At 34.5% G+C, this 22,845-nt stretch overlaps 1 protein-coding gene across 17 annotated transcripts in view; it reads right to left on the reverse strand.

Moving 5' to 3' along the window:
* The window catches only part of PCDH15 (protocadherin related 15), a 544,558-nt gene that overhangs the window by 41,437 nt on the left and 480,276 nt on the right, over positions 1–22,845 (reverse strand). For all 17 annotated transcript variants that reach the window (XM_036336780.1, XM_036336778.1, XM_036336777.1 and 14 more), the window contains 2 exons: positions 12,941–13,156; positions 4,846–4,934 (listed from right to left, as the gene is read on the reverse strand). In XM_036336780.1, the coding sequence (XP_036192673.1) occupies positions 4,846–4,934; positions 12,941–13,156 (305 nt within the window). The remainder of the gene's footprint in view (positions 1–4,845; positions 4,935–12,940; positions 13,157–22,845) is intronic.

Here is a 22,845-nt window from a genome sequence, read left to right on the forward strand (position 1 = left end):
CTAGCATCTATTGTTTACTATTTCATTGGTTCCTTTTCTAAGAGACTTTCTAATTCTCATCCTAGAAATACATATTTCAACGAGATTTCTAAAGTATGATTTGATATACTAGGAGCTATAATTTACAGACACATTTCAGATGTAATATAAATATTTCATTAAGATTGATTCATCCACATCAAAGCATTAACTACTGCAACAAAGTTTTCTATCATCGATTTTTCATAATGTATTTAGAAAGTAAAAGAAGTGAGCAACTCTGAGACCTAAATTGTCAATTCCAATTCCTATAGTAACACAATATTCCTAAAATCTTTAATTTATACATTTTGAAAATGCCATTTCTGAATTTTCTTAAGAATTTAAATTTTAGCATCCCAAACTTCTTTTACTCATCGGGACTTCATGGTGAAGTGGAAGGAGAAAGGAAGAAGACAAAAGGCAAATATTTCTTAGTTTCTTCTTTAGACACTATTGCCAATCATTTGTTGGTTACAAGGTGTCACTGATCTTGTCCTTACAACTATTTCTCCTCATCCTTAATCTCAAGACTTTGTACAAGAGACAAAAGACTCACAAAGAGATAAATCCTAAAGTAAAACTAAAATACTTCAGAACATAGGCCACCTGTAGGGGGCATCGGATTAGCTGGAATATGTTAATAAGATTAAAAAGGGGTGAGTTTCATTACAAAGGGGTGTTGGTTACCTCTATAAGCATAAAATAACAAAAGCAATAAAAAAAATTCAGTAGAGCCCTTTAACCCAATTCTAGGGGAGTGGAGAGTAATCATTAGCATCACTTAGCAGCTAACATTTACTGTGCGCATCCTGCTTTCCAGGCATTGAGCTCTTAGCCATCAAAGGATATTGACTCCCTTTGCAAATAATTTTCCACCATCAAATGGATATATTAGGTTATTATGTGTTCCTTTCATCAACTCTCTCAGTTTGTACTGGCTTCATGCTTATCAAGGAAATTTTGGCTTATGATCTGGCCTCAAATAAAGGTCTTTCTAAGAAAAAAATATACAAGTGATGACCAAATGGAATTCTAGTTTTCCACTCCCTAGGATAGGGATATCTCATGGGAAATATAGAAAATGGCTTTGATGATGTTGTGACTTGTCATCTAAGAATGTCTACAGGAAATGAATGTGCTGGTTAGTCCTATCACTGGAACAGTAAATTCTTATTTTTAATGAACAAATAGGCACTCTGCTGTCTATCTCGGATATGTGTGCATTTTCATTATTCACCCCTGGACATTAAGAGTGAGTGTTTGGGGCTTCCTGGTGCTGAGTCAGGTTGAACAGTCCCTGTCACTATCACTTTCACCCACTAAAGTAGCTCACAAAATGAGACCAGAAAGGCTACACACAATTCATGATTCCAACTATATAACAGTCTGGAAAAGGTAACATTGTGAAGACAGTAAAAAGACCAGAGGTTACTGGGGAGGAGAGAGGTGACCAGGTGGAGCAAAGAGGATTTTTAGGGCAGTGAAACACTGGCTCCTAACCTCTCACTTGCCTGCCTGCCTGATGCCCCTAACCACCTCTGCCTCGGCCCCCTCCATAGTGGCTTCGCCCGGAGTGATGTCTGGAAGGTTGTTCAGCTGTCTGGTCTAATTAGCATATTATGCTTTTATTATTATAGATTATGGGTACATGGAGATCCCTTCTGGTCCTTTAAATACAGTTCCTCATGTTGTGACCCAACCATAATATTATTTTCGTTGCTACTTCATAAGTGTAATATTGCTACTGTTATGAATCATAATGCAAATATCTGATATGCTGGATGGTCTTAGGCGATCCCTGTGAAAGGGTCTTTCGACCGCTGAAGGGGTCGCGACCCACAGGTTGAGAACTGCTGATGTAGATAGTGAGGGAATCTATAGGAATCCATGAGGAAAGAGAGCATATAGGAATTCTTTGAATCCTCTGCTCAATTTTATTGCCAATGTAAAACTGCTCTTAAAAAAAGTACATTTTGCCCTAACCGGTTTGGTTCAGTAGATAGAGTGTCGGCCTGCGGACTGAATGGTCCCAGGTTCGATTCTGGTCAAGGGCATGTACCTTGGTTGCGGGCACAATCCCCAGTAGGGGGCGTGCAGGAGGCAGCTGATCGATGTTTCTCTCTCATTGATGTTTCTAACTCTCTATCCCTCTCCCTTCCTCTCTGTAAAAAAAAAATCAATAATATATATATATTTTTAAAAAGTACATTTTTTTTTAAAGAGATGAGAAATTTTTGAGCTTAAGAATCTCTAATGTAATATAGGCTTTGAAAAATGTATCGCAAGAAATCAGTCATGTGCCTGCTATAACTTACTGCACCAGAAATTTACATTAAATTTTATCAAATGTAACACAAAATTGACATCCTTATTTCAATATTCAAGATGAGGAAGCGTGGTCTTATGTGTTAAATATCTTGCTCAGAAATTACACAACTATAGGAGGATTCAAACTTGTCTGAGTCTGTAACCTGAGCTCCATTACTACACTATCTGCTCTTTGAATAGAAAGTACAAAACTGTGGCCTCTGTCTTAACCTACAGACTTTGGGCTACTAACCTCATTTCTGTATATCTGTTATTCATTAAATGTTCATGATTTCCATTGTCTGAGATGGCTTATATCATTTAGTTTTTAGATATAAGTTTTATTAGCTCTTTCCAACCAACTAGAGGTCCGATGCACAAAAATCATGCAAAGGACTCGCCCCTCTCAGCTCCTCGCAGCTGCAGCTGGGCTTTGCAGCCCCGGCTGCCTCAGCGGGCCCTCGCAGCCCCGGCTTCATCCAGAAGGTCGTCTGGACAGTTGTTCTGCTGTTCGGTCTAATTAGCATATTAGCTCTTTATAATATGGGCTGGTGAAACTGAGTCTGGGAAAGATTAAATTATATGCCCAATCTTGAATTTCAGAACCTATGTTATACAAAGTTCCAGCTCCTTTCATCGTGATACAGTTCTCTCAAGACTTGAAAGTTGCCTGATTTTTCTCATTCATATCTTCATATCCACTTAAAAGGAATAAATCATATAAATCGCTAGGAAATTATACTTTTATCTGCCATTTTCTTCAATTTTCATAAATTGTCTCAATATGACAAAAGGGGCATTATGATTTTGGTTTTACAAAATTTATAACTGTAAAATGCATTGAGTACTTGTTATATAACTGAAATTATAGCAGTGAAAATAGATTTTTCTATTCTCATGGAACTTATATCCCAGTGGGAAATTGACATATAATAAAAATATTAGATAATACTCTGAAGAAAAAGAAAGAAAAAAGGGTTAGAGAAGCAATTTTGAACCTTATTCATCTCATGGCACACATAAACTAATTATTAAAATTCTGTGGCACTCCAAAAAATATGTTATATTTTTTGCCTATGTGATCAAAAATAATAGGTATAATTTTGATTCATTCACATCAGATGGCTACTGTTGCGTTGGCTGTTGTCATTTTTTTATTTGGGAAAAGAGGTCAATGCCCTGACTATGTAGTCAGGTACTGCATGTTTTTAAAATTTTTGTGGCACACCAGTTGAAAATCACTGGGTTAAAGGTTGAAGAGAATGTCATCTCTTCTGGACAGTGTAATCAGGGAAAGCCTACCCCAATAGATGACATTAAAGCAGCTAAAAGACAGGTATAGTTCTAAAATTTTCAGGTGTAATCAGCTATTATTTTGATAAAAGTTAAGCATATATAACACTTTCACAGGTAAACAAGACACTGTATTATCAATATTCCATGCATACATGTTGATAGTCACCTCATTTGTAGGAAAATTTATATGACATCCAATGGTTCCGTTTTATAAAAGATCAACAAATAATTGTTGCAAAACACCTATGCCTCATTATAAGGGGATCACTCATGCCTTAATCAATGCCTATTGTATTTTATTTGACACATAATTACTAATAGTTTAGTTACCTATCTGAAGCTCCTTCTGGGAATTTATAAGTAGGAGATATTCTTCTAGAGAGAGGCAGATTAACAGTGACAATTGGCATGTATCAACCAAAATTCAATAGAAGACATAATAATAAATAAATACCAATTTACAAATTATGAAATGGTGGCAGGTTAGGTCAGGGTAGTTAAGGGTAAAAGAGTAAAGACATTTTAATAATCCTTGAGAGCACTCAGAATATTAAAGGCCAGCTGTTGAGTAAATAATCACAACTTAGAGTAAACAATAACATATTCAGTGTACTCTGTTCAAAGACAGATGGGCATGTCATATATTTTAGAATAATTAAATATATATCATTTAAAATTATTTTTTTTAAAAAAATATGCTTTAGCCATCTAGGTATATCACTCTGAGAAATAGCATTCCCTGGACTAGCTGGATTGCTTATTAGATATGGGGCTATTTGAGTAATTTGGGACCAAAAAATTGTATATACACTTTAACAGCTGACAGCTCAATTTTGAAAATGAAGTGTATTTCAATAAACACTGCTTTATAATTATTCAAAGTGTGTGTATACACTTTTTGGGACATCCTATATGCTCACATAATTAATGTTATGATTTATTTCTTATATGCTGCATTTGAAGTTATGTTGGTGCATCAATCAAGGCATTACAAATTAATATTTTTTCACATCTAATTTCCAGTGCTATTTGAAAGTCCTCTAAGAACCTCCACATATTTCAAATAAAACTACTTACTTCAGGAAAACAGCAAGCTAAATTATTAAGACAGTGTGTTAAAATATATGTTTAAACTGAACATTATAATGATTAAAATTACCTAATCCAATAAAAATTATAGCTGTATGAAAATAAATATATAAGTAAGCAAAAATTCATTACTCTGTAAGTTCTTCTATCTTTTTTTCCACTAGAGTGGGGGGCACATTAGAAACAATGACTTGCATGTCCAGCTGATTGACAACAGAGACCTGAAAGAAGAAAAAAACAGAATTTGTTTGGCTTTTACTCATTAACATTTCTATAATTAGATCATTTTTTATTTCTTCTCTGCTATGCATTAAACACAGTGGTTTTCATTTTTAAATTCAGGAATAAATGATTTTTAGTCATGTAATTTTCATTAGATGTCGGGGCATGTTCAGAATGACAGAGCATTTGTTGTTTACTTAGAAGTTACAGAAACTTAAGTGACTTCCACCGTTGTTGATTTTGTGTTTGTTTGCTTTCTTCATTGTGAAAGATGTTTTTGTTTGTTTTTTAATTAGGTAGGTTAAGAACACTCAGGAAAACAAAAAAACACAGCCTTTATTTTATAAATCTCAAGAGATTATTTAGTCATTGTGACTAAGAATCTGTGATATGACTAGTTAGAATAATTCATTTAATAAAACCATCATATACAGTCTTGCTGTTGTTGTTAATCCTCACCCAAGGATATTTTCCCATTGATTTTTAGAGAGAGTGGAAAGGAGGGGGAGAGATATATATAGAGAAACATCAATGTGAGAGAGACAATGGACTGGTTGCCTCCCACACAGCCCTGACTAGGGTCAGGTATTGAGCCTGCAACTGAGGTGGGTGCCCTTGACCGGAATTGAACCTGGGACCCTTCAGTCCTCAGGATGATGCTCTATCCACTGAGCCAAACTGACTAGGGCAGCATCATAGATAGTCTTTATGTCTGCTTTAGCCAACTTTATGTGTAAAGACGAATATACATGTAAACTTACATATGGGGCTAAAATTAATTTTAACAGCTGTTGATAAGTTCATCCTACTCATTTGACATTAATAACATTTTTCCTGTTCTTATTTAGAATAATGGAATAAAAATAGAAGCATTTATTACCTGCTTACAACATACAAATTACTTTTTCCTCAATACACTACAGGCTTTAACTCATTTAATTCTATCACCATATCAGGTAGTTATGACTATTATTCAGTTATAAATAAGAAAACTAATAAATAAAGAAACATTTAATAACTTGGGACCTATTAGTGCAAGCTGACTCCAGAACATGTGCTCTTTACTATTACCCAATATGAATATAAAAAATGTAAAGTCAAATCACATATTGTCTTGCATGTAAGTTAGACACTATTAGAATTATGTGTATGTATATGCACCAGGACCATAAACTGAATATACTGGATTAGGCATATTTAGCATCATATATCTGATCATAATTTATACTAGGGAATAATTTTATGCTGCAAGTATTTTCGATACATGCTCCAAGTTGTCTACGTATAGATGCCCTATCAGGAGCCACAAAATTAGTGTCTTCAAAGACCAGACAGGTAATGTAAATGAGTGAAGTAGCCAAAAGCATGAAATTATAGGGAGAAGTGGAAATGTGACAAATCAGAGTCTACGACTCATCTGAAGAGGTCAACTACTAACTCATCTCTAATGATATGGCCATATGGGAAAACAGGTCCAGATTGGCTGGAAGATTCAGTGTTTTGGGAGAAGAAATCCAAACTACTATGTGAAATAATGCAACTAATTAGCAATCTTTCAAACCATTGTTTGAGCCCAGTAATTCGGCTTCTGCAGTGTATATTAAGCCAGGCACCTATGAGCAAATAGTGAACATTGGCAGTTACAACCTTGCATCCCTAACTCATTATAGGTGTCTGGGACCAAATGTTTACATTTTCCTGTTTATGAATTCACACACACACACACACACACACACACACACACACACACACTCATCTAATTTTATTAGAAATAGATTATCACAGTTTTTGTGCAACATTTTTCTTTTCTTATTGGTCTTGAGTGAAAAAAGAGACAGAAATTATCTAGAAGTATTTTAGTTTTGTTTGTTTATTTATTTGCTTATTTTTGTTTTTGGTAGTATACATGGCAAAAATCTCTAAAAAAATGTATATGATACGTGTAAAATTATTTTCTCCTTTCTTTTCTCCCTTCCTTAGTCTGTCCATTCTCCTCTCCCTCTCTTTCTTCTTTATCTTCTCCCCTTCCTTATCTCCCCCAACCCTTTCTTTCAACACTGGATCAGACAATGTCAAAAAAAGGGAAAAGAAATTCTGACAAGAAGCAAGCGGCCTGGAACAAATAGTAGCCATAGAGTGTTATCTCAACAAGAATAGATTCCTCAACCTCCTTTGTGGTTTGGTGGAACCACATGATGTTCTGACAGATATAAAGTTAGTGAAAAGAAAGAAATTGCTTGAGTATTTTCTGTGTGAACCTTTTCTTCTTTTTCAATTTCTATCCTAATAAAGAAGTCGTAGAAAGGGCAAAATCGTAAGTTGAAGGAAACCGAGTCCCTGTGTTTCCTTTTGTAGGAAAGCCATGGAGAACATCACTCAACCACATACACTCTCATTGCAGTCATATGAGAGAAAAATCACATTTGTTTGTTTAAATTTTTGAAATTTTGGAGTTTTTTAATATGCAGTAAATCTACCATGACAAATACATAGGCATCTATTACATGTGGCTGTCAGGTTTTTAGAATTTCCTCTTATATATGTTCTAACCTTTTGAAGTTTTTTTACAAGAAAACTTTTGAAATGCAATCAACTCATGTGCTGGGACCCTATTTGGAAGCAAAATTTCACCTAGCAGGTATAAGTAACTCTATTATTTGCCTTTTAAAAATAGTAATTTCTCAGAAAGATAAATTACTGACTCAAAGGGAATTTTCAATTTGTTAATGAGCTTAAGGACTACATTCTGACTGAATCAACAGAATAAATTAAGATTTCAGATCCTCTGGAATATATGTATATTAAGCTTACAATTTAGCTAAAAGATTTTCTGACCTTAATAATCTTTGAAAACATACTTTTGTTATTTTTAAGACAGAAAATTTATAATTCAGATAAAATGTCTTACTGTGTTTAACTCCAAAAGTAGTTGTTTCAGACTTACCTGTTAAAAGTCACATTTAAAATTTTAAATATTTAAAAAGTACTAATATATGATTTATATAGAATGTGTATATGTTGGACTATGAAAATGAAGAATAAGCTATTATAGTTTAAATTCTGATTTTCAAAAAATCCTATATCCCTGAATCTTTGGTTTCTTCCATCATCTATAGAAGAGATAGTTGAATCTTTACCATTACTGGATATTATTTGTTACTTTTTCCAGTATAGCTTCTATGTAAATAGTATCAGAAATACATGTTAGTTTGTTATACAAAACCATAAAATTCTGCTTATTAAATTTCTTAATTTTATTCTTGTGTGTTGACTACTAATGAAAGATTTTAAAGAAAATATACCTATTATTGTGAAAATTGATTTGTTGCTAGGTATGGTAAAAAAAAAAAAAAGGAAAGAGAAAGTACATTTATGAAGCTTTGAATTCTAAAACAAGAGATTGCCAAGTTACATTATTTCCTAAGTCCTTTTAATTCTTCGTCACAAACCTCTTATCTTCCCTTGCCCTCACCCATTTTTCCCATATACTTCATTTTAGACAGTACTGTTCAATAGAAATAGAATCTGAGTCTCAAATACATATCAGATATGTAATTTTAAATTTTCTGGCACTCAAAGAGGAAAAATAGTGAAATTAATTCAATAGTACATTTAACACAATGTATTTAATATATTATCATTCCAATATGAAATCAACATAAAACAACTTACTAAGGAGACATTTTTTCATGCTAGGACTTTGAAATTCAGTGTGTATTACATACTTACAGTACATCTTAATGTGACCTAGTTACATTTCAAGTGCTGAGAAGCCACACATGGCAAATAGCTAACATATTGGACCTTTAGAGGCCCACCATTTCTTGCTTGGAGTGGTCACTGTCTCTCTCACATGTTTCTAGCATAATCTCACTTTTCTTGAAAAAATATGAGATGTTTGAATAGCCTTTTGAGGTATGTGTGTGTTCTTTGATACTATATCATGATGCTACATCTGGAGAAGAAGCATTCTAAGCAGAGCCACTGCCAAAGCTCTAAGTAAGAGCATGTCTGACTGTTTGAATAAAAGCAACTTGGCCAATATTATTGGGTTTGAATGAGTAAGAGAGAGAAGAGTAGAAAATGAGATTACTGGAGGCCAGAATCAAGGCTCTCATATATGACTTGAACATTTCTCTGGGTAAATTGGCCTTATATTAAAAGATTTTGAACTAGGAAATAACAGGAGCTGAATTACATTTGAATCACTGGCTGTTATAATTAAACTGGACTGTAGTGTATGAAGAATAGAAACATGAGGGCAAGTAATGAGTTTCTGCAATGATATAGGTGAAATGTGATAGTGGTTTCAACCAAGTTTAAAGAGTAGAAATGTTGAAAATGTGCAGTTAATAATGTATAGTAATAACACTATTTGCTAAGGGATTGAATCAAGAAATTTTAGCTGAAGGAACTCAAAGATAATTTGGGCATCAAGTGAAGTTGGGAAGACAATAAATGAAAGAAATGTGATGAGGAAGTGAAGTTCAGTTTAGGAAACATTACACAGGTATCTTTATTAGATATTAATGTGTAATTGTTGCAAGTACAAATAGATAGATGAGTCCACTCTTTAGAAATGAGCTTTGGGGTGAAGATATAACTTTAATATGTTTTAGTATATAGATGATATTTTAAAGTTATGAGTCTGGATGATTTTACTGAGTCATGAATATAAGTAGAAAAGAGAATTAATTAATGTCTGAGCTCTAGGAAATCTCAGTACTAAAGGGTGAGGAGAAGAAATTGAACCAGCAAAGGAACCAAGAAGGAATATTAGTAAACAGTAAGGTAAGAAGTAAAAGAGAGAATGGTGGCCCAAAAGCCTAGTAAAGGTAATAATCATCCAAGTGCTGCTGATGGTTCAAATAAGATGAAGACTGAAATTACCAGTCCATTTAGTAGCAAGAAGCCATTGATGATGTTGACATAATGAGTTTGGATGAATACTGGCACTGACATTATGATTAGAGAGAGTTTGAAAGAGATTAGATGGTGAGAAATTAGTTAACTCTAACAAAGAATGTTTCTGGAAAGAGTAATAGAAATGAGTGGTAGCTTGAAGGAAATGTAGAGTAAGAGGGTTTTATGTTGAACATAAAAAGAAAAAAAGCATGGTTATGGGAATAATCAAATAAAGGGGGGATTGATATTAATGATGAATATAGAAAATGAGAGAGCTGTTGAAACAATGTCGTAGAGTTCGTGAGTGGGATTTGAATCTGTTGCACAGGTCAAGGTAATGGTTCCTGATAAATGCATAGAGAATCAATAAAAATAATAATAATAATAATAATAATAATAATAATACAAAGAATGTCAGTATAAATCCTGGTAGGTAGAAGGATTTAGTGATGGGAGTTGTCAAAGTATCTTTCTAAATGCTTTAATGTTATCTTTCAGGGAAATAAGTTGCCAATTAATTAGGATTGTAAGAAACAAGTTCTTCTAGAAGAAGAGGAGTATGAATGAACCAGGAAATATAGAGTGTGGTTATTGAATAAATAAGAGCTCGCTTGGGGGATTTCATCATTAATTTAAAGAAAGACTAATTATATAAGTGTACATGTTTTTGCAGTCATACTCAGCATGAGAGAAAGAAGAACGTTGCAATTAAGTACAGTTATGGTTTTGCTAAGTATATGTGATTTAGGAAGAGAAGGCAAGGAAGTTGAATTTTTATGTGATGGAGTGCTTTTAATAATTGATAATGCACTACAAAACTGGTAAGCAGGAAAGAGAGCACAGGGGGATGAGAGGAAGGGTAAAAATATAGCAGGCTAAATGCATTAAAGGTCCTGGTGAGGACACAGAGTGCTGGGGCTAGCTGAACACATTCAGTATTATTGTCAGAGAGTGGGAAGTTTGAAATGGAGGAGGTTACAGAGGGGTTGCAGTAATTGGTAATGGCTAAAATTACTCTGGTTGTTATTTTAATAGGGTAGATGGTAAAGCCATTGGAGGAAAGCCATTCAGGGAAATTTTAAGTTCAGGATACTGGAAGATTCATCTATGTGTATAACAAAATTGCCAAAAATTAAGAGAGAAGAATTTTTGGAGATAACTCCGGAGCTAAACTCATTGAAATATGTTGGGGATTGAGCAACGATTTGGGTGATCACAGCAATAATGTGAGGCAGTGAGTAAGTGACAGAGACACACATGATGAGAATCAAGGCTGGATTCTTGGGAAGAAGGAAAGATCTAGAAGCAGCCATGTGGTGCACTGAGAATTCTACTTTGCCAGTAGGTAGTATGAAGACTGTGGCAAACATATATAGAACAGAATACAAAAGCCATTATTGTGGAAGTCAGCAGAAGTATCCTCAGGGGAGAACCACATTTGCATTAAGCAAGGTTTTATCTAAATTAAAATCTTATCTTCATTCACCCTTACTAAATTTTAAAAAAATGGTTTCTTATTGCTTTTAGGAAAGAGTTCCAATAATTTTACTATTGCTTTCAGCTTTTAGATGAACCAACTACTTCCACCTTCAGCCCTTTCTCTTAGTCACTTTCCGAGTCTCATTCTTCAGACTGAGTGAATATCTATCAGTTATTCAGACCTACCATCACATCTCTTTCTTCTTGGTTTTGGTACATTGTTGTTCTCTCTTCATAAAATATTTATTTCTTTTCATAGAGAATTTTAGATCTTACAAATATTATTTGCTAGGAAGGCATATATATATATATATCTCACATTATAAATATAGAACATTATCATTTATTTTAATTTAATTTTTCTCAATATAGTTTGAATAATTTTAAAGGTATACTTCATAATTTCCACGTAATAATTTATAGAATCCAAATAAAAATCCCATAAACTTCCTTCTGCTTATGTACATATCATATATATAATCTATATAGTTACATTTTTATGATTTTTATAATATTTTAATTATGTTTAATATACTAAATTATCACTTAACCTTAAAGCACCACAGTGTGCATATTTTAACAGGAAGAGAAATAGCATTATTTTACCTAATGTTTACAGATATTAATTTGATTGAAAATCTATATCAACCTTAATATCTTCTATGTCAAAAGCTTCTTGGCTTAGATTGGCCCTTGTTTTTTTATGTAGCTTTACTGTTAAAAATGAGAATGTTGTGGCCTTCACACCCACCACAATCATGGTGATTGATCTTCATCTAAAAAGAAAAATATTTGATCACTGATGTCTGCATAATATGAAGGTTAAACCTGTCCAGAGAATTAAATGAGGAAAGCTATAAAAAAGAAGATGTAATAAAATGTAAGAAGCAAAAAAAAAAAAAAAAATTATACTTGATTCTATCTTTAAGGGACAAACATTTCTAATAATTATAATTTATACTAGATTTATCAGAGAAAAGTCCAAATAATGATAGAGATTCCATGGAATGGATGCATTGGTGTTAAATATTTTGAATAAATGCTAATAGCAAACCACCCTTGAGAACAATCTACCACCAAAATTCTAAAGAAAAAGTCAGAATAAAGTGATATTATTGACTGAAACCAAAGGTAACTTAGTCAAGGATCATCAATGTCATCAATGGGACTTTTAAACAACAATAAAAAAATCCATTGAAACATGAACATTCCCTTTGTTTTTTTAATTACAAAAGGCCTAAAAGTAATTTAAACAATAATACAAATTATTTTAATTTCTACAACACAACTCTGCAAAGCATTTTAAAAATTTAAGTAGCTCCAACCTGATATGTATTAAAAATGAGATCTGCAGACCAAATAGAAATCCAATGCTTATGACACTGCTGTCAAAAGCATATATAAAAACATATGATGTATTTCCCAAATGTAAAAAAAAAAAAAACAACCCAACAACGTTAAAGCTATATTTTTTTATATACTAAGCTGTAGCTATCAACAACCTGGATAAAATTAATCACATTTATATTTTAGAAAGCCTATTTCAAATAAATTTAAAAGTTCTATCAGTTGAAAACATTGACCCCAGACTAGTAAGGCATCTGAAGATTCATCTACTTACAAGTACGTCTGCTTTGCCACTTAGTCCCTTCCCATAGTCGTCAGTTGCGATGACTTGAAACATGAAGTAGGACCTCCTCATGTTATGGAAGAGCATGGCCGTTTTGATAAGCCCTGTATATGTTTCCACCACGAATCCTTCTTTTCCTTCTTTGATTGGTGGGATTATGAGTCTGTATGCTATGGCACTGTAATTGCCAGTATCTTTATCAGTAGCCTAGGAGGGGAAAAAACACAAGTTATAAATAATCAGGCAAAAAAATGACCCTTATTAAAGGGCTTATTTCTGCTTGTAAGATTGATGTTTCTTGTGTAATAAAAATGCAAAAAAGTCCTCCTAAACGTCTACTTTTCTGGATGCTATTAGATAGATTTACAAACTTTGTGTCCACAGGGCTCAAGGATTGTCATTAGAATAATACCTACTGAACTGTGAATAAAAGGACATAGACACTAACAGAGACCAGTTGATGAATCAGGTTTTTTGATTGGTATGCCAGATGGGTTCAGCTCTGGCCTGAGATTCAAATTGGTTTAAGGGTGGGACTCACTGTTTACCTAACCATTGTCTTGCATATAGACATAGCATGGGTTTGTGTCTTTTATTTAACCTATTTTTTAAAAGGGGAAAAAAATAGCCAAACTGGTTTGGCTCAGTGGCTAGAGCGTTGGCCTGTGGACTGAAAGGTCCCAGGTTCGATTCCGGTCAAAGGCATGTACCTGGGTTACAGGCACAGCCCCAGTAGGAGATGTGCAGGAGGCAGCAGATGGATGTTTCTCTCTCATCGATGTTTCTAACTCTCTATCTCTCTCCCTTCATCTCTGTAAAAAATCAATAAAACATATTTTAAAAAGGGGGGAAAAATAAAGGCACTAAAATACATCCAATGACAATAAGACAAATCAAAGTTCAGAGCTGCTAACCAGTAAGCTCAGAGTTGCTTAAAGAGATTCTAATTAGTTAATGTTATAGCATAATTACAGAGGGTTAGAATACTAATCCAACTTAGTTTTTACATTATCCCATACCCTGATTATCCAGATTTTTTTCTGGATTGTAGGTACTTACAATCTACAAATTAAGGTTTCTTAGCATTGAGAATTGTAATAAGGTAAATCGTTGCTTAGAATATGATTCGTGTGTGTGTGTGTTTAATAAAGTATGAGCATTACATACTGGGCTGGTCTATGGATTCTACTTCAGGGACATTTTTCAGAATGCCAATTTGAGAATTATTTCATAGTAAAATATTTGGAAGCAGAATGATTAACATAGTCTTAGTGAATTTATAAAAACCTACATATATGCTAGTCATGATACTAGATATGTAAGTTTTATGTTTTTATTATTATTTTATCTGCTTATTCTTATTTTAACCAATTATATGACTATTAAATATCATGATCAAGCATTTATGATTTACCTTCATAATGCTAAGAATTCAACAGAAATATTTAGTAAACTCTCTGAGGAATGTATTATTCCATTTATATATATTAGTTGTCCAGTAAAACTTTCTGGAAATTCTTTTTTTTTTAAAATATATTTTATTGATTTTTTACAGAGAGGAAGGGAGAGAGATAGAGAGTTAGAAACATCGATGAGAGAGAAACATCGATCAGCTGCCTCCTGCACATCTCCTACTGGGGATGTGCCTGCAACCCAGGTACATGCCCTTGACCGGAATCGAACCTGGGACCTTTCAGTCCGCAAGCCGACGCTCTGTCCACTGAGCCAAACCGGTTTCGGCTGGAAATTCTTTAAATATGCTCTAATACAGTAGCCACTAGGTACATTTGACTATTAAACACTTGAAGTGTGGCTATTGTGACTAAAGAACTGACATTTTATTTGGTTTAATTTTTCAAAACCTGCATAGTAAGTGGTAAAGTTAGTATATAAATAATGACAATACTATAAATTATATAAATGTGTATTAAGGTATAGCATGAACTTGACTCTCTGTCTTCAAAATTGATGTATGTGCTTAACTATTAAAATATTTCAGGATAACTCTACCCAGCTGGTAGATAAGGTAACTTAGCCCACATATTTCACTTCAGGATAAGATATTTCTTTAATTTTCTAAGAAGTTAAAATTCTCAACTTTAGAATAGAATAAGCTCTAACTACCAGCTCATCTCTTTATGATTGGTATGGATTGCCTAATGGTAGAGCTTAATTTTGGCATTAGAGGAATGGTAATTATATTTCAACAATATTACTTAAAGGGAAAAAAAAGAACAAAGAAAAGAATAGTTATCAAAGTTTTTCTTTTTAAGCTTTGAACCCCAGAGATTTTATTCATTTGACAAAGCACAGCATAGAAAAAAAAAAAAGCACATTCCCCACAAAAGTTAAAATCAGAGTTTGAATCAACTAATCAAAGACAGTTCTTTTACATACTGTGAGAAAATTTCAGACTAATGCCAACTCAATGAAGCATTTGGTTGGATAATATCCTTTAACTTATTAACACTGATATTTCCTGAGGAATAAACTTTTTACTGCTAATGCAAACTTTACTGAGGTATAACAGACATGCTATAATGGACAAATATTAAGTATATAGCTACATAAAATTTTGCAATATATACACATCCATGAGATATTATATTATCAGCATCCCTTCATGACCTTCTAGTTATACCCAACTCTCCAGGGAAACCACTATCTTGATTTCTAATACCACTGATTAGTTATGCCTAATTTTAAACTTTATATTGATAGGATCATAATAAAGTTTCTGTCTGACTTCCTTTACTCAATTTTGTATTGTGATATTCTAAACCTTTATATTTAAAAATAGACCTGTAACACAACAATCACATTTAGAAAAGAAAACGTAGTCACAATATTATCATTGTGATAGTGGGTACATTAAGCTTCTTTGCATAGGTTTTACTGATTAACTTCCAATTTTAATAAAAAAATAATTTTAACTGACAGCATTGTTAATTTATTTAATTATAATTACAACAAGTCACCATATTTTGTCTTATGGATTAAGATGCCTTTTTAAAGCATACTTTTCCTAAAACAAATAATTACTTAATGCAAAGTTTGGTTATGGAATTAATAATTATAACTTAGAAATAACTATTTTATTTTATTATTTTTCACAGTACATTTGAAGCAATTTGTCAAAAATGAGATACATTTTTAAAAATTATGCTTACTAGACCATTTTTAAAAATATATAAAACTACTGTCAGTATGTTGTTAGTAATGATTCCACTTTAAATTTCCATTTGTTTGAATCAGCTTGATCCTCTTTGCAATCTCAAGATCTCATTTTAGAAAAATTGTCAGGATTATTATCATTATTTCAAATCTCCCTGTTCTCTCCCAAGTATCCCAATAGTGAAATACAAGTAAGTTAAACAGCAAATAATAAAAATTTCAATAGGTACTATATTTATGAGCAAGTTAAAGGATTTTTAAGCTTAATGTTGAGTCTACTCAATTTTCAACCACAAATGAATTTAATACTAAAACCTAGGTATAATATGTGACTGATTAATGTTGGTTATATAGGTTACAATCATACAGTTAATAAGCAAATGTTATTTTTATGAAATAAATTGCAAGATATGATATATTTAAATATAAAATGAATCACAAAAATATTGATTATAAAATTAAGAGCACAATTTTAAATCTGGTTGAAGATGTGAAAAAAGTGAGTTTCAGCACAGTGTATTATATCTCTTTGTTTCCTACTTTTAATAAATTTAAATTTTTGGGTTTTTTTTATTTGCATTCTGTTATATAAAGAGGTAGACTCAATAGACAGATGTGATTTTCAAAAAAAATAGATCACTTAGAGTTTCTTGGCACTGGCAGGATAGCTCTGTTGTTTAGAGCATTGTATTGTCCAGATACCCCAAGGTTGTGGGTACACTAAGGTTGCACATTCAATCTCTGGTCAGGGCATATACAAGAAGCAACCAATGAATGCATAAATAATTGGAATAATTAACCAATGTTTCTCTCTCTGTCTCAAATAAAAAAAAAACAAAAAAATACATAATTAAAAAATGTTTATTTCTTATAAAATATCTCAAACATAAGAGTGTATAAAAGAGAATAATATAATAAACATTTGTTTACCTAACCCAGGCATATCAAGTCTGTACATTATACCATATTTACTTTCGGTCTTCTTTTAAAATGGCTTTATGGAAGTATAATTTACATATTATAGATTGAAGCTCGTTAAGATCACTTCTGTATTTTATTCCTCTTCTTCCCAATAGTAACCACTTTCATGATTTCAGTACATATTGTTGCTTTGGACTTTTTCATCCTTATTCTGAATACATATGCATTCATTGTACAAGTGTGTGTACTGTTGAATGTAATATAATGGGTACACACATTTATACATATTGATCTGTATAACTAGTTTGTTTATCTACTATAAAACATTCCATCTCCAGTTGATTGACATGTAGGTTGCTGACAATTTTTATGTGAAAGGAAGCCCACAATAAGTATCCTCACATTCTGTGTAGACATCTCTCTAATAGCTGCACAGCCAGTTATAAGGTAGGGTCCAGGATAAAAATATACTCAACCACACTAGACTTGCTCTTGCTTGGTGTCCCACCTCTGTTTCTGTTAACATGATGTGTTCTTGGCTAATGAAATGAGGGCCTTCACACATGGGAGGGGTCTCTCCCAGACCATTCTTTTTTTTTTTTTTAAATATATTTTATTAATTTTTTACAGAGAGGAAGGGAGAGGGATAGAGAGTTAGAAACATCGATGAGAGAGAAACATTGATCAGCTATCTCCTGCACACCTCCTACTGGGGATGTGCCCGCAACAAATGTACATGCCCTTGACCGGAATCAAACCTGGGACCCTTCAGTCCGCAGGCCGACGCTCTATCCACTGAGCCAAACCGGTTAGGGCAAGACCATTCTTAATGACATGGAAAATGTTCATAATTTATTGTTAAGTGGCAATATAACAATATTTGCTGCCTCGAACAACCACTTCAAAACTACAACTAAAAGATGGAACGGACATTATCCAGAACCACAGGAAGGCTGGCTGAGTGGAAGTTCTACAACTAGGAGGAAAGAGAAAACCATACCGAGAATCAGAGGAGGCGCAGTGCTGAAGTAAAATACTAAGGTGCGGAGTGGGCTGGCGGCTAAGGGCGTGGTTGTTGTTTTCAATCGGGAGAGAGTCTCAGGCTCTGAGCTCCAGTTCCGGGCGAGTCTCTAGGGACCCAGACTCATACAGGAGAAGCGGGACTGTCTGGCATTGCTCAGAACCCAAGGGCAGCTTTCTCTCCGTGGGGGCTTGCAGCCATTACTGGGACACTGAGAAGCAGAGCCTCTGAGGGCAAGACTGAGAGCAGCCATAATTGCTAACCCCACCCTGTTGATCCCGTGGGACCCACCCTGCCCAAGCCCTGCAGGGAGACTTTTGCTGGATAGCCTCAGGCAAAGGCTAGATTAGCACCTCCCTAGAGATCCAGGAGCCAAGAAGCCCAGTGGTCAGAGTGGGGCCATCTAGTTTGCAGCTCCGTGGAACCATAAAAGACACACTCAGGGGGCAGACTCAGTGAGCACCAAAGCCCCAATGAAGCAAGTCTAGCCCCAGAGGGGTGTCTCCAGCACAGAAGTTCTACCACTGCACACAGCTGATTCTCACAGCCAATTGGCCTGGAGGTCAATTCCTCACAGTGATAACTACAACAATCAAGGCTTAATTACAACAAGACTGTGCACAAAGCCACAAGGGGGTGCACCAAGAGTGTCTACCTCAGGTAACTGGGACACTTAGCACAGAAAGGCACTCTATCGACACAGCGAAGCGTAAAAAATGGCGAGACAAAGAAACAGGACACAAACGACAGAATTGGAGGAAAGCAAACTGCTGGATATAGAGTTCAAAACCACACTTTTAAGGTCTTTAAAGAACTTTCTAGAAGCCGCCGATAAATTTAATAAGGCCCTCGAAAAGACTGGTGAGACCGCCGATAAATGTAGTGAGATCTTCAAGAAGACTGGTGAGACCGCCGATAAATGTAGTGAGATCTTCAAGAAGACTGGTGAGACCGCCGATAAATGTAGTGAGATCCTCAAGAAATCTAATGAGACCCTTGATGTTGTGATAAAGGACCAATTAGAAATTAAGCATACACTGACTGAAATAAAGAACATTATACAGACTCCCAACAGCAGACCAGAGGATCGCAAGAATCAAGTCAAAGATTTGAAATATGAAGAAGCAAAAAACACCCAACCAGAAAAGCAAAATGAAAAAAGAATCCGAAAATACGAAGATAGTGTAAGGAGCCTCTGGGACAGCTTCAAGCGTACCAACATCCAAATTATAGGGGTGCCAGAAGAAGAGAGAGACCAAGATATTGAAAACCTCTTTGAAGAAATAATGATAGAAAACTTCCCCTACCTGGTGAAAGAAATAGACTTACAAGTCCAGGAAGCACAGAGAACCCCAAACAAAAGGAATCAAAAGAGGACCACACCAAGACACATCATAATTAAAATGCCAAGGGCAAAAGACAAAGAGAGAATCCTAAAAGCAGCAAGAGAAAGAAAATCAGTTACCTACAAGGGAGTACCCATACGACTGTCAGCTGATTTCTCAACAGAAACTTTGCAGGCCAGAAGGGAATGGCAAGAAATATTCAAAGTGATGAATACCAAGAACCTACAACCAAGACTACTTTATCCAGCAAAGCTATCATTCAGAAGTGAAGGCCAGATAAAGAGCTTCACAGATAAGAAAAAGCTAAAGGAGTTCATCACCACCACACCAGTATTATATGAAATGCTGAAAGGTATCCTTTAAGAAGAGGAAGAAGAAGAAAAAGGTAAAGATACAAATTATGAACAACAAATACACATCTATCAACAAGTGAATCTAAAAATCAAGTGAATAAATAATCTGATGAACATTATGAACTGGTGATTGTAATAGAATCAGGGACATAGAAAGGGAATGGACTGACTATTCTTGGGGGGGGAAGGGGTGTGGGGTGAGGGAGGAGATTGGACAATAATCGTGCACCTATGGATGAGGACAGTTAATGGGGAGTGAGGGCGGAGGGTGGGGTGGGAACTGGGTGGAGGGGAGTTATGGTGGGAAAAAAGAGTAACTAATGTAATAATCTGAACAATAAAGATTTAATAAAAAAAATAAAAATAAATAAAAGCCTAAGCAACCGTCTAACCATCTGACCATCTGACCATCCGGTAGCTATGACGCGCACTAACCACCAGGGGGCAGATGCCCAACACAGGAGTGGAAACCACAGGCATGGAAACATGGAGCAGACTGATGGATCTCAGAGGGAAGGGGGGAGGGCAGGAAGAGATTAACCAAAGATCTTATATGCACACTAGAGGCCTGGTGCATGGATTCATGCACTGGTGGGCTCCCTTGGCCTGGTCTGCGCCCTCTTGCACTCTGGGACCCCTCGGGGGATGTTGGACTGTCAGTTTCTGCCTGATCCGCACAGGTTAGGCCGAGGGACCCCGCCAGTGCATGAATCCATGCACTGGGCCTCTAGTGATATAATAAATGTTCAGATCACAAACTAAGTGAAGGCAAAAAAAAATCTTTGCACTGATCTAGAGGCTTTTTTTCTGGGGTAGGTGAATTTAAAATTTAATTTATTAGGTACCGAGTGGCTCAGAGAATAGAAGACAAGGGCCCACTTTGGAAGTGAGTCCAATAAAACTTCCCTGCCCAGAATGCTAAATTCTTATTATGAGGGTGGATGAGAAATGCATCTCTCTCTTCTAGCTGCCACTGCCAAAACCACCCCAAAACTGCAAAGAAAATTGCCTCACTTAACACTAGATAATTAATGCAGTGGGGAAAACAGCTTCCTTGAGAATCCATAACCAAACACAAGTCCTCATTGTAGTGTTTATCCTTTATGCACACAACACCAATTTACTCAACTCAAGGAGAAACCATAATATTCTGAATTTGTTGACCCAGTGGTCCTAAGTTCTGCCCAAATGAACAGAAAAACCACAATTGTGAGTGTGAAAAAAGTGACCTTTGACTGATAACAGCCAAACCTTCTCACAGAAACAAGTACTTTTTTCAAAAATGCTATCTCCAATCTATGATAAATAATTTTAACAAATAAGTCCCCCACAAGATAACAAGTCAGAATAAAGTAATTCTCCAAATGAACAAGAAACAAAAATATGAAAACAGTCTGTTGAGATAATAGAAGCAAAGTCATATCCACAAAGGAGTGGACACGGAGTATAAATATGTTCAACATGTTTTCATAAGTAATAGTGATCTCAAAAACTATGAATAAAGAATGAAAATAGCTGAACATAAATAAATCTCCTAGAAATGAAAGACATAATTACTAAAGTTTAAAACTCAGATATGAAGTTGTTAGCAGATTAGGCATAGCTGATGAGGTAATTAGTGAACTGAATGATAGGGCAAAAGAAAGGACAAAGATAATAAGTTCAAAAGCAATTTTAGACAGAATTTTAGTATGTGTCTAATTAGAGTTTCAAAAAGAGAGAAGAGAGAATGGAACAGAATTTTCCAAAACTGATAAAAGGGAGCCACACAATCAACTATAAACAGAATAAATAACAAGTATCCCACACCTAGAACCACTGCTCTATCATGTAGAGCAGTGGTTCTCAACCTTTGGTTCGTGACCCCTTTGGGGGTCGAAGAACCCTTTCACAGGGGTCTCCTAAGACCATCGGAAAACACATATATAATTACATATTGTTTTTGTGATTAATCACTATGCTTTACTTATGTTCAATTTGTAACAATGAAATTGGGGGTCACCACAACATGAGGAACTGTACTAAAGGGTCACGGCATTAGGAAGGTTGAGAACCACTGATGTAGAGACTGCAGAACATTCCCCTATGCCCAGCCCCAAAGTGGAGTCTTAGAAGTAGTAGACGGACAATTTCCTTTTAACAGCAACATTAAATGACAGAACTAGATTTTCAAAGTGCAAAGAGAAAAATAACTGCTCATTAGAATTCTAGAACTAATGAAAATATCTTTCAAAAACAAAAGTGAAATGAACACTTTTTCAGATAATCACTGAGTTATCATATAGGGTGCCCCACCAAAATGTATACACACAGAATAATTACAAAGACAGTGTTTATTAAAATTAATTTTCAAAATTGAGCTATCAGCTGTTAAAGTGTGTATACATTTGACACCCTATATATGGAAAGTTCTAAATTGTGTATTTTAAGTGAAAGGGATATGATTCCAGGTGGAAGAGCTAAGATTAGGAAAAAAATGAAGAAGAATAGAAAACATTAAATGTACAACTAACTTTCTACAAGCATGAATTTTACAATACAATAATTATATCATTATGTGTGGTTAAAAATAAAGTAAAATACCAACCACAGTAATATGTAAATTGAATTGAGAATGACTGGAGTTTAATGTTCTAATACTCTATATAATGTTCGGGATGGAAGAGACTGATATTTTTAGGTACATGTTAGGTTAAAATTTCTAAGATAACCTGTACCTAATAAAACCAAATGTGTAACTATCACATATATTAGGGACACATAGGGTTGAAAAATCTATTACCCTGCCCCCTTAAAAAAAAAAAAAAACACACACACAAAACAACAACAACAAAATAATTTTAAAAGAAGAGAAAAAGAAATGTAGTAAGAAAAGGACAAAGAAAAACCAAATGAAATGATAGGGGTTGAAATCCATTATATCTGTAATTACAACACATGTAATTCAATCTTCCAAACAAGGTTAATCAAACTGGATAGAATAAAACCTAATCTATATGTTTAAAAGTCTAAGTGACTGAATGGTCGCTATGACATGCACTGACCATCAGGGGACAGACGCTCAATGCACAGGATCAGGCT

The sequence above is a fragment of the Myotis myotis genome, unplaced genomic scaffold (assembly GCF_014108235.1).
Source record: "Myotis myotis isolate mMyoMyo1 unplaced genomic scaffold, mMyoMyo1.p scaffold_m19_p_15, whole genome shotgun sequence".
NCBI classification, from domain to species: domain Eukaryota; kingdom Metazoa; phylum Chordata; class Mammalia; order Chiroptera; family Vespertilionidae; genus Myotis; species Myotis myotis.